Consider the following 16230-nt stretch of genomic DNA (forward strand, 5'->3'; position numbering starts at 1 on the left):
AGATGATTGACTCTAAAGATCATAAACCCTGCGGTTAGGAATTTGATTATTTGAGAACAGTGTCTCACCAAAGATTCTCTACTTCAGCAGCTAACATGGAGGAACTAAAGAAGCACTTGCAATGATGCAACAGAAACTTGAAGTCAGGGAATTAAGGAAGTGGAGGAATTGAGAAAAACAACTTTTCAAAAAGTATTATCGTGCCCAGTCTGCTCAAAAAACACACTACTCTCATGCTCAGGGCTTAGACTTAACCACATAAAAAATTACTGGGTGTTCCAAATTCTTTGTGCATACAAATGGTGGCAGAAAAGGTAATATTCCAGAAACAGTCTAAAAGAGTCAACCAATCTGGTATCCAATGAAGATGTCCCAGATGAAAACCATTTTAAAATGCAAAAAAAAAAAAAAAAAAAAAAAAGGTTGGGGTGGTCTAGTGATATGGATGCCAGGCACAGGCACCCATTATAACACTCTCTCTAGATGCAATATGAAATTTAAAAACATAAGACATATCATGTCTGCCTTATAACCAGAAACCATATGCCACTCGAGACCAGAAGAGTCCCGGCACGCTAAGAAAATGATGAACATTTACAACTGCAGCGCCATATATATTTATCGGAAAGGAGCTCCCTGAATTGAATAGCGTCTTGAAGGGGACAGGCGCGGCCTCTCTTCTTTTTAAAGTTACTTTTAATAAACTTGCTCCTTCCCTACAGAAGGAATCCGTTGTTTTCCAGTGTACAAGGGGCATAGGCTCTTCTCTATTCGAGCCCTTCCCTTGGCTCCAGGGCATGACTGTAGCCAGGAAAGAGAATGGTTTTTAGAATTAACTGTGCACTTCTAAGACTCGTTTCTCCACTCCACTAGAGAACCTTGAGAAGCACAGATAGGCTGGTGAATCTGCAGGAAATGAGAGCACAGTTGAGCTGTGTCGAGCTGACACTGGAAAGAGAACTTTCTCTCCGCAGAATCCATCCAGAGAGACCTCAGTGGTCTCTGTCCTACAGGTCAAAGCACTGGGCTGGCTGACCTCTATTTCCTAACTGGCTCTTTTGGGAAGGTTAGCTGGTTTCTCATCCTACCTTCTAGGCACGAACAAGGCTTCAAACTCATGCAGAAAGCTCTAAACTTTCTCAGAGTCAAGGTGAAATGTCAAAGTGGTGGTGCCTTAGGCCAAAAGCAAACGTCACTTACTGAGTTTCCGTGAATTTTCAAAATCTAAAATATTTCTTGACACAGTTACAGAGCATGACGAGAGAGATCAAGGAGGGATCTTATCCTTCTCAGAGGTTTTGTGTTTCTGCACAAGACTACGTCTTTCTCCCTAAAAAAGCCTGATCATATAAAACCATGGTCTTCTTCTTCGGATGCTCTTCGCTTAGGTCTCTCTCATTTCCCCCCTCTTTTTGCTAACTAAACAACAAGGATTGTCATTTGTACATAATTATACTGTCAGTTTTTAAAGAAACTACATTTCTGTATTAGCATCTCACCATGGGCTTTGCATTCCCAGTGATTTAAATCTCTGCTAATTTCCTTGTTAACCATATACAGTGTCATGCCACCTTAAAATTTAAAAGTCATTTACTTATTTTAATGTAACAGATGTGCAATCTTCTGGGATTCCGAACCTCCCTTCTCCAAATGCAGCCTCATTGTTTTGCATAATCACCAGGAATGATTAGCCAACATTCAATCTGAGCTACGAGCAATGACAAACAAATGCCTGCCTAACCCTGTATCAAGTGTGTGCACAGTACACACAAACACCCATGAGCTACCTTCCTCCATTTCCGCCTTGTAGGAATAAATCCCCAACTGAGACGCATCATTTCGTTTCAGCTGGTAAGACTGTATGATACTAAATATAGAGAATGTGTGTTCTCCTGGTTTTCCTTTGAGATGTGTGAATAATTTAAAAATTAAACCTTCCTACCCGTAACAGGGACTGGGATTCATCCTTGGACTTGTTTTCTCCCGATGCAGGATACTGCTGGGTGAGGGTCCCGGGCTTCTCTCCGCCAGCTGGCACCCCCTGCAGGAATCCCTTGGTCTCCACAGCCAGGCCATAAATGGGTCGGGCCAGATGGGCAGCTTCGACATTGGGGCTATCCCTTAGAGTCTTCGTCTGCTCTTGGGTGCCAGACACCGGCGTCAGAAGCCCCAGGCTTGCCTGAGTATATGACGGGCTGCCTCGCAGGATGTCTGCCCCTCTCCAAGTCATGTTTCGAAGGTCATCACTTGAACTCTCGGTCCAAACTTTCTCCTTCAGCCCGTCCTTGTCTTCCACCTTCTCCCTCTTCACCACACTCTCAGAAACTGGCTCTCCTATTTTAGAGTCTGGATTGAGCAGACTGTAGACCTTGAGGTCAATTTTGGGCTCCTCCTTAATGGCGGATACAGCATGACCGTCCTCTTCGCCGTTGGCTGTAGTGACGTCCTGTTCCTGGCAGTGAACAGTGTTGAAGTGCTCCAGTAGTGACTGAGTATCAGCAGCTGTAAAACTGCACTGACGGCATTTGTAGCAGCTGTGCGCTCTCCTGCAGAAGAAAACAGTCGTTAGAAATCTAGCATTCGGAAGGGCTTTTAAGAAAAAAGGTCTTTAAGCACCTGAATTTTATCTCATGTAATGTAATAAGCAGAGCAAAATACAGCATTCCCAATACCCAGAAATTGGAACATAATGCACTGGTATTTTTGTCTTTGTTTTTTTATTCTTTTAATCGTTTAAATGTTTTATTTATTTTTGAGAGGGAGAGTGCAAGCAGGGAAAGAGTAGAGAGAAAGGAAGACAGAGGATCCAAAGTCGGCACTGCGTCGACAGCAGTGAACCTGACATGAGGCTCAAACTCAGGAGCCTCAAGATCATGACCTGAGCTGAAGTTGGAGGCTCAAGCGACTGAGCCACCAAGCCACCCCTGTCTTTGTTTTTGTTTTGTTTTGTTGTTTAGTTTATTTATTTTGAGAAAGAGGAGAGGGAGTGCCTACCTCAACACAGGGCTCCATCTCACAAACCATGAAATGACTGAACAGAAATCAAGAGTTAGCCACTTGGGGAGCTTGGGTGGCCCAATGGACTTTTCAGCTCAGGTCACAGGCTCAGGTCATGATCTCACAGTTCCTGGGTTGGAGTCCTACATCAGGCTCTGTGCTAACAACTCAGAGCCTGGAGCCTGTTTCAGATTCTGTCTCCCTCGCCCTCAGCCCCTCCTGCGTGCTCTTTCTCTTTCTCTCTCTCTCCCTCTCTCAAAAGTAAATAAACATTAAAAAAAAAAAAAGGTGTACACTTAACCAACTGAGCCACTCAGGTGGCCCTCACTGGCATTTTTTATTTTATATAAAGAATGTGACATTCCCTTTTGTTATATTAACAATTACAGGCATACAAACACATACACACTGATGGACACACTCCAGCCAATTCACATTGAAAACTGGTTCATTTGTTTTATTATTGAAGGACTTGCTTTGTTCTGTTTACTGTAGTTGGATAATCACCAATTCTATAATATTTAACAGATACTTATATATTTTTAGACTGTTTTCATCAATGGACTTTTCACTTTCTATTTATTTAAACTAAACGGACATTTTTTCGTTATAAATATATATGTATATATGTATCTCGAGTGTTAAGTGCTTTATACAGTTTTTACATGTATCAAAATCTACTTGATTAATATGTTCTTTTCTTTAATAAAATTTAGATTCATATAGACAATGAAATATGGTTGACTGAGCTACATAATCTACTAAATAAGATGTATTAGAAGCTCAAGATTTTTTCAAACAAATTCTATCTGTAGGAACTTAGGAACATTCAGCAAATTGAGTGTCTGCTCAGTGTCATGCAGCAGGATAGATGCTGTCTGGATATAGTCATTAAAAGAGAATGTGTGAATGTGTGTTTGTGTGTGTTTTCTTTCTAAAGGGCATATGCCAAAAGGACTTATTGTTGAATTTCATAGCATCTTCTGCTATTAAAGATGGAACACTATCATGTTAAGACAACTGCTTGATTAACAAAGAACAGAGGCCCTTCCCCCTAAAAGGCATACTGGAAAGGGACACAAATGACCTGGATAAGACACGCTTTTTTTTTTTTAAGTATAATAACTTTGTATGGCTCTCCAAACCTCATGAGAAACACTTGCTACTTCACTGATATAGTGTGTTGTGAACTTAAAATAACAAAATAAGTTTTGAGAGCTATTACAGCTGCTACTGAAAGATATGTACTCATCTACAGACCTGTAGATAACCATCACAAAGTACTTTGCCAGGCAATGGGTACACACTGGTGTATAGAAGACTTGTAGTCTTTGTCTACCTGGTGTTTAGAGTCTAGCCAGGAAGGACGGTCTTTACGTTAGACTATAAATAAATATAAAGAGTAATATGTGCTAAGAATGGAAAGGATGGGATGGTAATGGGGCTGATGGGCTGTGTACAGTGGTCTGGAAGAGAAAATCAAAGGATGAAAAGGAGTTATTCTTGTTATAGGAAGAGGAAGGGTAGAAGCACATTCTAGCAAGTATGAAATACTGAACAGAGGCCACTGCTACTTTAGAGGAATAAGTAAGAGGAAGTATGTCAGTTAACAAGCTGGAAGGGTCATCTAGAGATTTGAAGACCATGTTAAGGAGGCAGATATCTTCTGAGGCTAAAGGAAGCAACTGCAAGGTCATAAGCACAGAAGTGGCATGGTTAAATGTATATTTAAGTCACTTGGGACCTTAACAGTGTCTCATTCCCTTATGAGACCTGTCTGGCAGCTGAATATCCAAAATAATGTTCACATTTTATGGAAGCAAAATTCAGAGGTATTATAACATATAACAAAATCTCACCCAGTATTTGTTCAGAGTACTTAATGCAATGCAAAATGACCTTCTTATCATTGAGAACTTAACATATGGTTGAATAAATATGGGTCTTTAATTTCTAATTTTTATAGATTGTTTTCTATCTTTTCTCCTGTTTTTCTCATTGTTTAAGTAGTAAAGATAAAACAAAAGGAACTACAACAAAAGTAAATAATTTAATGATGAATTGACCATAAAAATACAATATTATAATTAATTTTCTCAAGTGAAAAAAACCTAACCATTAAGGAGAAGATGTCTATGACCTAGAGGAAGAATCTTGCCCCTAAGGTCAAGGCCAGGAAACCACATAACAGGATTAAGACCACAAAGGACAAAAGACAAGACTGAAATCTAGGAATTGAAATCTATGGGAAGTTCAAGTAAATAACCTTCCTACCAAAACTATATTCAAGTATGTCCCATACTTGATAAAACTGAGATAAACTTGCAATAAAATTTTACAAAACAAACTGTTACATTTACCAGGCTCAATCATACAGAGAAAAATGGATGTATCAGAATGGCTAAAGATGAAAACATACCCAGGAAATACTCTACTGAAGATATACCACATAATCTACTGAGTCACTAAAAACAAACTTCAGGAAGCACGTTTGCAAGCTCCAATCAACCTTCACTCTAGACAGTTCTAATGAGTTCACCACCCACTAGAGCAGTAAGTTTATGGTTTCCTTCAGATGTTGGGGTCTCTGCTTGAAGTCTGTGAAAAGATCTCTTCCTATAAATTGCCATAGCTACTTCTACCAAAACTCATGTTTTATATAAAACAGAAAGTACAAAAAGTATTAAAAAATTCCAAAGCACAAAAACTCTAAAGAACTATAGTCCTGTTATTTCAAGAAATAAAGACAATTAATTCTAGGGCAACAGGAAGGAGAAAGTAGAAGAAATACAAATTCCTAGAGCACCATGCAACAAAATACTTTAAAATATTTAAAAACAAAATATTTATTGGAGAAGGAATTAGTCCATGTAAGAGTATACAGACTCTAGAATATGAAGGCATGCGTTTCAATCCTGGCTCTGTATTTTACAGGATGTGTAACTTTAGATAATTTACTAAATTTGCCCCGGTGTTTTCATTTGCAAAATGAAAATAATAGTGTCTCTTGATACGGTTCTTATGAATATTAAGTAAATAACACCCACAGTAGGTAAGTAAATAAGAGTTAACCAGTATAAATCTTAAAATTAAATAAAGCTCCTCTTTTCTGTGTGAATCTGCCTTCTTTACTTTTGTGCAAAGGAGTTTAAATTTACAAACTAGCACTTTGGTATCATCCTTTTCCATTCCCCTCTACACCTTAACCATGACAAACATCGTTCTTAAAACCAAGCTAATCTCCTAGAAGATCCTTTGCTTTAAGACACTGACAGGTGGAATATATTCTATGCCCTTTCTGCCTCATCTAGTGGCGTTCACTGGCCTGAAAGAATGAGGAGTTTAGTAGTCTACTTAATTGTCAAGCTTTACTCTCTTTTCATTCATAGACCCAGAATCTTAAGACTCTGAATAACAAAGATAGAAAGGGTATTACCTGTGTTTTATTAAAGTCTTAGAAGGTGGAGATGCCTTTAGCGGATTCCTTAAGGTGATGGAGAATCATAATATGTCTCAGGAATTAAGATTATATACCTTCAATATCTACTTATTGTGCAATCTTGAAATGTCCTTGAGTCATACTGTTCCTCCACCAAATACAGTACATCCAACCCTTACTCAAAATCTGACTGGTGTGTCCTCTTAAATATACAAAGGTGCTGGGCCCCTGCCAAGACAATGAGTTTATCACAAAGTATCAAACTCAAAGAGGGTGTCTGGGGCTTCTAGGTTCTCTGATTCCAAGTTTCTGTTCCCAAACGACAACCCCCTCACTCCTGGCAGGTTTCAGCAAGAGCTATTCTGACCGGCCCCACAGAGGAGCTTTTGATCTGACCTGTTGTAGGCAAAACCTTCCATGAGACGGGTACTGGAGTCTGTAAGATAAAAGCAAAAAACAAAAACAGAAACAACAAAACACTCACACATATGCACACAAACAAAACAAAACAAAAACAAACAGAGAAAACCAGAAGCTGCAAAGATAAGGTCTCACTGAGAGCCAGGTTTTATGGTGAAAACACATCTTAACAGGAAAGATACTCAAATAAAGTTGTGACAATACGGTGAACTCACACACCTTTCCTCTTGAAGAGTTCAAAGCACTCACACATATCTGATCTCACATTCCACTCAAGTATAAAGCCCATTTTATAGATCACTAAATAGGGGGAATAGTGACCTGTCCATTTCATTTACGTAAGGTCAGGAATACAGGCCTCTCCCTTCCAGGCCGATGTTCTATTTTTCTACCCTTAGCTGCCTAATTTTTAACTTTATACAGAAATAAATGAAATTACTGGTAAGACAGAAAATGGAAACACGAGAGGAAGGGAACCTGGTAATCTGACAGCAGAAGACTACAGCAATGGTTTGCAAAACAGGCCGTGTAGAGCACTGCAATTAAGGAGTTTCTTACCAACACAGCATGCAAGGTGCCTCTCCCTGCCCCACTGAATCAGGATCTCCTGGGCATAACCTGAGAATCTGAATTTTGAACAAGGTCCCCAGGGGACAGCAATGCAGGGGCCAGTATCTAAGAACTACATTAATAGATACATCGTGGTTCTAAACCAACTAATGACCAGGCATCCCCAATTCCCCTAACTTTAATGAAACACATGGTAATGTCCTTAAGATTCTGGGTGTAACAACTATTAATGAAAAGAGAGTAAAGCTTGACAATTAAGCAGTAAACTGCTAAACAGGCTCAGTCTTACAGGCCATTGAACACAAGTAGGTGAAGCAGAAAAGGTGATTTGCTTCATAGTACTCTAGAGACCTGAAGGAGACTTCTTTCTCTCAATAATATCAGTCTTAAATAAAAGATAGAAAATATTTTTAAAAGACAACATTACTTTCAAAAGCTTAGAGAAACATAAACTTTTTAGTAACCTACACTAACCTCTAGATCAGTGTTTCTTCTCTAACATGCCTAGGAATCACCTGGAAATCTTGTTCAAATCCAGATTCTGATTCTGGAAGTCTGGGTGGTACCCAATATTCTATATTTCTTATAAAATCCCTAATGATTCTGATGCTGTTAGTCCTCAGACCACATCTTCAACAGCATCAGGGGCGCCAGGGTGGCTCAGTCGGTTGAGCATCCCACTTCGGCTCAGGTCATGATCTCATGGTTTGTGCTGACGACAACTCAGAACCCGGAGGCTGCTTCAGATTTTGTGTCTTCCTCTCTCTCTGCCCCTCTCCCACTCACTCGTTCTCTCTCTCTCAAAAACAAATAAAACATTAAAAAATCCCAGCAAGAGTCATGAAGCCATGATCAGAAATAACATCAAGATGGGTATTAGTTTTGAATAAACTCTCAGCATTTGACAGAACATTTTCAAATGAATTCTACATAATGAGCAACATCATATTCCCTTGTAAAGCACATACAATATTACCCACTTCTGAGAGTCAACAGTAACAGCTTTGGAAGTTAGAACTACAAATATAACATTGTGAAGCAGAATCCCCCAAAAGGTAATTTATCTTTTTTTCTAATTTCATTGTTTGTGGATCATCTTTCATTATTTTTAGTGTGACGTCATTTATATACGTTATCCCTTAACATATTCTCATCCTTACTTCATAGGATAAGAATCTGAAGCACAGGGGCACCTATTTGGCTAGTCGCTTAAATGTCTGACTCTTGATTTCAGCTCAGGTCACGATCTCACGACTCATGAGATTAAGTCCCTCATTGGTCTCTGTGCTCTCAGCTTGGGATCCCTGTTTGGGATTCTCTCTCTCTCTCTTTCTGACCCTTCCCTGCTTGTGCACTTCTTCTTTCTCTCAAAATAAATAAACTAACTTTAAAAATTTTAAAAAAAGAATCTGAAGCACAGACAAGTCAATTAACATAGAATAACATGGAGGGGCGCCGAGATGGCTCAGTTGGTTACGTGTCCGAATTTGGCTCAGGTCATAATCTCACAGTTCGTGGGTTAGAGCCGCACATCGGGCTCTGTGCTGACACCTAGCTCAGAGCCTGGAGCCTGCCTCAGATTCTGTATCTCCCTCTCTCTCTGACCATCCCCTGCTCACTGTCTCTCTCTCTCTCTCAGAAACAAACAAAAACATTAAAAAAAAAAAAGAATAGCATGGAGACATGACACAGTAGTTAGCTCTTGTCCATGGGTACTCTTTCATGCATGCTGTTTGGTAGCTGATGCCATGTTACCAGCTTACTCAGGAATTAGTTCCTGAAAGATGTGCACATATTCTCTGACATGTGTCATTCTCTCAGTAATAACTGAAAAGACCTTCAACATAATGCCATGTCCACTAAAAATAAAAATAGATGATCTAACCCCTAGTAGAAGAAACATTACTGAAGAATAAAGCTTTAGTCGCTGTGAAAATACATTAGTTTGGACTCGCCTTGAAACTACAAAATGGATTTAATCTTATCAGCATTAATATGAAAACCTCAAACAAGTTCAAAGAATCTTCCCTGCTTTCCCAAGATACACGTTCTCATCCATGAAGACTTCCGAAATTACTCAACCCGAGAGTAAACCCAGCATCGTCTGAGCTACTCTTAACTTCTGTTTTCTTTTGAGGACTTTTTCCACATTGTTTTTTTATTAAAATCTTGTGAATGTCTTACTTTACAGTTACATTGTAACTGCCTTAAGATCAAGATCAAAGTTCACACATCTCTGTATCCACTCCCACCCAGAACATATAATAGTAAATCTATACTTTACCAAAAGGAATGAACCACTACAGCTCTGTGATTGTTCATAATGATGAATTTACTATGGAGAATCATAAAGCATCAGAGAAATATTAAAAGTGCATAGATATTCCATAGATAGCATATTCTGAATAGCTTTTTGGAATAAATTCTTCATTATTTAAAAACTCACAGAACTTCTGGCTACATTAAGCTACACTAATTGAAAAGACAATCAAGTATATGCCTTGCATTAATTTGAGTTCTGTATTCTCCTGTCAAATGGGCAGCAAACACTCTCCTCATGCTACCCAAGGAAAAAAGTGTCATTTTGTAGATCTCCCTGGTCAAGGGGTTTGAAGACCTCCTTAGTACAGAGAACAGTCTTTTGGAAGGAATGGCAGATAGAGCCTTGAACTCTTAAAGAAAGGGTCACAAATTAGGGGTTGTACTCTTAGCAACATCAGTGATGAGTTTTCTAGAGTTGCCGGGTGGTTCCCGTTGGGGACGTCATCATGGAGGGCCCCAAGCTCTGGTATTTTTCTTCTCCATTCACCCCCTCCTGCCCAAACTAAAACTTGATCTTCTGCGTCTTTTTTCTTTTTTTTCTTAAAGTAATGTCTACAGGGCTGCCAGAGAAAACACACCACGGCAACTTGAATGTCAGTGCAAGCAACCAAATACCTTAGTGTAAGTATGTCCCATGCAATATTTGGGATATACTTACACAAAATATCAGTACGTCTCATGTGATATTTTAGACAGTGAGGACATGAATCAAAGAAGTGTGTTAAAAAAGCTAGATTATCACTGCCTCCAGAGAAAACTACTAGCTGCCTAACCAAAGATCAAATTGGACTTATATCAAGCGACTTAAAATTTCTGTTAGAGGGGCACCTGGGTGGCTCAATCGGTTGAGCGTCTGACTTCAGCTCAGGTCATGATCTCACAGTTCATGGGTTCAAGCCCCGCATCAGGATCTGTGCTGACAGCCAGCTCAGAGCCTGGAGGCTGTTTCAGATTCTGTGTCTCCCTCGCTCTCTGACCCTCTCTTACTCACGCTCTCTCTCTCTCTCTCAGAAAAAAAAAAATTCTGTGAGAAAAAATGTTTTATTCCTTATCCTACTTAGCAGAATTTTCTTGTGCTATGAATATGAACTTATTTCAGATCCATTCATATTTCAAAGCACAGTGGCCTTAATAGTAGTGTTTTTATTCATCAGCAGAGGCTAAAACATTATTTTCAAAAGTCATAAAGTGCTGAGGTTTTCTAGATTTTAGAAAAAGATCAGCTAAAAGATGTAACTCTTTTTTTAAGAGAGAGCAAGTGCGGGGGTGGGGGGGGGTTGAGGGGCAGAGGAGGAAAGAGAGAATCTTAAGCAGGATCCACATTGGGAGTAGAGCCTGATCAGGGCTCGATCCCATAACCCTGTAATGATAACTTAAGTGAGCTGAAATCAAAATTTGGATGCTCAACCGACAGAGCCACCCAGGTGCCCCAAGATGCTCATTTATCACCCTACTCTGCTAATGCTTCAATATTTCTATCTTCATAATAAACCAGCCTACAGTATCTGTGTGGTCAGCTCTGAGCAATCCCTTTTCTCCTCTAAATGTAAACTTCCAGAGATTTCTGCCAACATTTGAAAAGCTCTCCTCTACCAAATAACTGCATTTCTCAGCCAGTTTTTCTTCTTCATTGACTAAACAGAGCACTGAAGCAAATGAATAACTCATAAATACCCATCAATCAGACTTCAAAAGGTATTTTTTGGTAATTATGGAATCAAACACCGACAGACAAATTACCACAGAAGAAGAGTAAGTGAAGGTGATTTAATTTAAATACAGATCAACAGATTTGATATCGAATAAAGTTAGTCATTTTTGTAATACCCTTTTGCTAGTATAAAGGCCTCTAACATGGAACACTGGAGATTAATGACACTGGAGGATGAGGGAGTAGAAAGCAGGTGAAGAGAGTATCTGAGAGACAGACCAAAAAAAAAAGGAATTACAAGTGAATAACCAGATCAATCAACTTTTAGAAGCTGGAAGTATAATAATATTCAGCCTTAGTGAAGTGCAGAGGAGTAGTCTACAAAATTTAAGATAAACTGAAATTTGTGTAAGATTCCACTCAATTCACTCATATTTTTAAAGCTGAAATAATCTGATTAGTATTTATTCATTTGGAGTAACTTATTTTTCAAAGGGGGCATGGGGTGATTTCACTTAACTCATGTCGTAACTGAAAATTTTCAATTTATGATCACTTAACTCACTTTCAAAAAGAAGATAGCCTACCCAAATATTCAAAATAGGAAGAAGACAAACCTCCATAAAATAGAACGTGAATAAGAAATGATTTCTTCTTTCATAAATTATTAGTTTATGGATATGATTTCCATAAACTAATATGAAATAGAAATTATAGCTAAAATTTATTTTATTCCAAGAACGGATCATGATTCTTGTACAAAAAGTCTTCAGAACAATGAAATTCAAATAATGTATACAAATAAAGATAGTGCCATTTGTGGATTATTTTCTTGAGGGATTATAATATCCTGGGTAATGTTTTGTCTCACAATGGGAATTTTCACCTTGAACAATATATTAGGTCCATTTCAGAGTATTACAGGCAACTGATTTATTAGGTATTGTTTAAAAGAACATGTAACATAATCATACACAAACCTTAATGTAACCATCACAGTCCTACCCTTTGAGAAACTCTGTCCTAATGCACTGTATACTTGGCTTTTCAAGATGTGTTGATAATGAAGTGCTTATCATAAAATCGAGCCTTCAGAATTAGCAGAGCACACTATGTTCTTTCTGAGCTCTTTTAAGGTAGAACTTGAGGGGCACCTGGGTGGCTCACTCGGTTAAGCATCCGACTTCAGCTCAGGTCATGATCTCACGGCTCGTGGGTTCGAGCCCCGCATTGGGCTCTGTGCTAACAACCAGCTCAGAGCCTGGAGCCTGCTTCAGATTCTGTGTCTCCCTGTCTCTGACCCTCTCCTGCTCACACTGTCTCTCTCTCTCTCTCTCTCAGTAATAAATAAAACATTAAAAATTTTTTTAAAAATAAGGTAGAACTTGAGCAGTAGCTACATTAATTTGACCAGTGATGGTATCCAGTGTTATTTCCTTCAGCCCAGGTTATATATTTTATGTTTAAAAGATTCAAACACTTTTTAAAACATTTTTAATGCATTCATAAGTCTTCACTTGGACAGATGCTTGTCATCACATGCGCTACCAAAAAGTATGTCAATTTTCACACACTCTAGATAACAAGCAGGTAGACAACATTATTAATGACTTTCAAGTAATTATTTAATCAGAAGGGGAATTGGACATTCACTCAAATCTTTAATGGACTTGTGTATTGTGGAAAATTGATATTTCATTTTCATTTAAAAATTTTATAAATGTTAATCATATATACATTCTACATATATATGTGTGCTTATATATATATACACATTCATATTTAATAATGAATTTTATAAAATATTCATTTTTGTTATAAAAATGTTATAAAAAATAAAAACTACAATAGAATTATAGAATCATAGGATATTGTTATATAGATAAATATATTCCATGTGCCTTCTATGTGTGTGGGCATATATACATATACAGAGAAATTCAGAGAGATCTACGTGTGTATATGTGTATGTGTGTATATTTATATACACATAGAGAGATAATACAGAAGAACTTACATTTGTGGTATAGTTCCATATATTTACCTGAATGTATATGAATATATATGGCATATATGTGAATACACACACACACACATATATAATGAATATATGTATATGGTTTTGTTTTGCTTGTTTTTGACCCTACATAAAATGGTATCCAGCCAAAAACAGTATTCAACTTGTTTTTATTCAGCCAAAATTATGCTTATAAGATTCATATGTCATATTCAACTGTCATTTATTCAAATTCACTACTGTGTAATATTCCACTGTATAAAAATCTACAAATTATTTAATAATAACCACTATTATTATCAGTTGGTACTTTTTTCCTGTTTTGTATCTGAAATTTGTTTTGGTCATTCTGCTCTTTCAAAAACTTCTACTGTGAACACTTCTGCACAGGTTTCCTAGTGTGCTGATGAAAGAAATTATCTGAGGAGTGAAATTATGCTTTCATTGGGAATACGAGCATCTGATATTGTCAGAATTTGTCAAATTCACTTTATGCAGTCACATGTACTGACCAGTTTTACTCTTTGCAGTTTTTTAAGCTCATTTATTTATTTTGAGAGAGAAAGAGAGAGGGAGAGAGCATATGCACAAGCAGGGGAGGGGCAGAGAGAAGGAGAGATAGAATCTCAAGCAGGTTCCATGCCATCAGCGCAGAGCTCCAACTCGTGTGGGGCTCGAACTCAGGTACTGTGAGATTATGACCTAAACTGAGATCATGAGTCTCATGTTTCATCGACCAACTGTGTCACCCAGGCACCCACCCTTTATAGTTTTTTTTAACATCCAAGTTTTCTGAAATAAAGTGACTTCACTGTTTCTTTTGTTACTCTTTGCCTTGTGTAACTTCATCTATTCTGTTACTGAGGCCCAACTTAATTATATTGCGTCAAAGGATATTTTCTATATGATATGTTTTTCTGAAATGTGATTTCTTTTTGGCTTAATACTTGTCCACTCATTCTAAGTGTTTTAAATCTGCTTGAAGACCATGTGAATACTCTAAATTGTTGGATGCACAACTGAATATATTTTAATTAAAACAAGTTTGTTAATTTGCTGTTCTAATCTTTTGTATTTTGAAGACTTTTTTTCCATTTAACTTGATAAGAAAGGTTTCTTTAACTCTGTCACTGTGATTGTGGTTTGCCATTTTTCCCTGTAGTTGTCCATCAATTTTTGTTTTACATATAGATTTATATATATTTTCTATATTTAGAATTGTTTTCTTTCTCTCAAGAAGTGAACCCCTTATCATTATGTATCAACTTCTCTCTCCTATGCTTTTTATATTAAAGTCTAAACTATATGAGATTAATAAAGCTATCTCAATATTCCTTTGGTTTATAATACTTATAACTCCATCTAATTTTTTGTTACATACTCTCCATAGCCTTATATTTTGAGTGTGTAGCCTATAAACAGCTTATATATAGTTAAAATTTATTTTTGTTAAGTTTATTTACTTATTTTGAGAGAGAGAGAGAGAGAATGAACAAGTAGGGGAAGAAGGGCAGAGGGAGAGGGGAAAGAGAGAATGCAGGCTGCCTACTCAGCACAGAGCCCATTGTGGGGCTCAATCCCACAAGCTTGAGATCATGACCTGAACCAAAATCAAGAGTCGGATGATTAACCAACTGAGACAGCCACCTATGTGCCCCTTGGATTTTCCATTTTATTAAGTCTGACAATACCTTTTAAGTGGAAAGTTCAATCTACACAGGTTCATTCAGGTTTTGATAGCTGGTCTTTCCTTTTTTTTTACCATCTTGCTTTTGGAATTCTATTTTTACACTTAAATATTCATCTATTTATGCATTTTAACCTTGTATCCTCTCTTACCAGTTTTTAGAAAATAGATAGAATTTTATTTTGTTGTACCATTCTCTATAGCTTCAGAAATTATGTACCCATTTCCTATTCCTTCATTGGTTAACCTTAAAAGTTTCCAAGTATGCATTGCAAAGTCCTAATTCACTAACTCCAGACAATTCAAGGGCCTTATAGCACCTTATTTCTGATCATATTCCCTACAAATGTTCATATTGCATTGCCCAACATCTTAGTCTATCTCTTTTTAGCTGCATAAATCAGGCAGACTATGGTTGTTTGATTTATCCACAGTTCCCTGGTTTTTGCCTATGAGAAAATATTTTGCTTTTTCTTGGAAGGTTATTTTCACATGTAGACAATACGTAGGTTGATCATTATTTGTGTTTTTTCCTTCAAAACTTTGAACAGACTTTCTCCCTCTTCTGGTTTCTGTTGTTGTTGATAAAGTCTGCTAAAGTCAGCCAAATTGTCTTTTCTAAATAGTTGATATGTAGCTTCCCTCTACAGGCTCTAAGACAACCTCTCTAGAATTTTAATTATTACTACAATGTGTCTATGACTGATTTGCTTATACCCCTGTTTAGTATAAGTTATATTTTTGTATATGTGTGTTTATATCTTTCATCTTCCAATTCTAGGAAATCTGCCATTATCTCCTCAAATACTACTTGCCTATCTTCTATATTATAGAAGAATTATTATATATAATTCTATATATTCTTTCCTCCTGGAATTCTAATTATATGCAGTTTAAAACAGCTTACTATATTTTTATAACCTACTATCTACTGTTGATATTTCCCATCCCCTTCCACTCTTAAATATTCAGGCTAATGTCTTCAGATTTAACTTGCGATCAACTTGTTTGCCTTCTATCATTTGCCAATCTGTTACTGAACCTATCAATATATTAAGTTTCAATAATTATATTTTCAATTCAAAACTGCTATTTGATTCTTTTTTGAGTATTTCGAGTCATTTATA

At 37.3% G+C, this 16230-nt stretch overlaps 1 protein-coding gene across 1 annotated transcript in view; it reads right to left on the bottom strand.

The window, feature by feature from the left end:
• TRPS1 (transcriptional repressor GATA binding 1) overlaps nt 1-16230 on the bottom strand; it is a 205936-nt gene that overhangs the window by 170403 nt on the left and 19303 nt on the right. Inside the window, exon 3 of the mRNA XM_077778925.1 lies at nt 1943-2546. Coding sequence (XP_077635051.1) covers nt 1943-2546 — 604 coding nt within the window. The remainder of the gene's footprint in view (nt 1-1942; nt 2547-16230) is intronic.

This window comes from Crocuta crocuta, unplaced genomic scaffold, assembly GCF_008692635.1.
Source record: "Crocuta crocuta isolate KB4526 unplaced genomic scaffold, BGI_CrCroc_1.0 scaffold448, whole genome shotgun sequence".
NCBI lineage: Eukaryota > Metazoa > Chordata > Mammalia > Carnivora > Hyaenidae > Crocuta > Crocuta crocuta.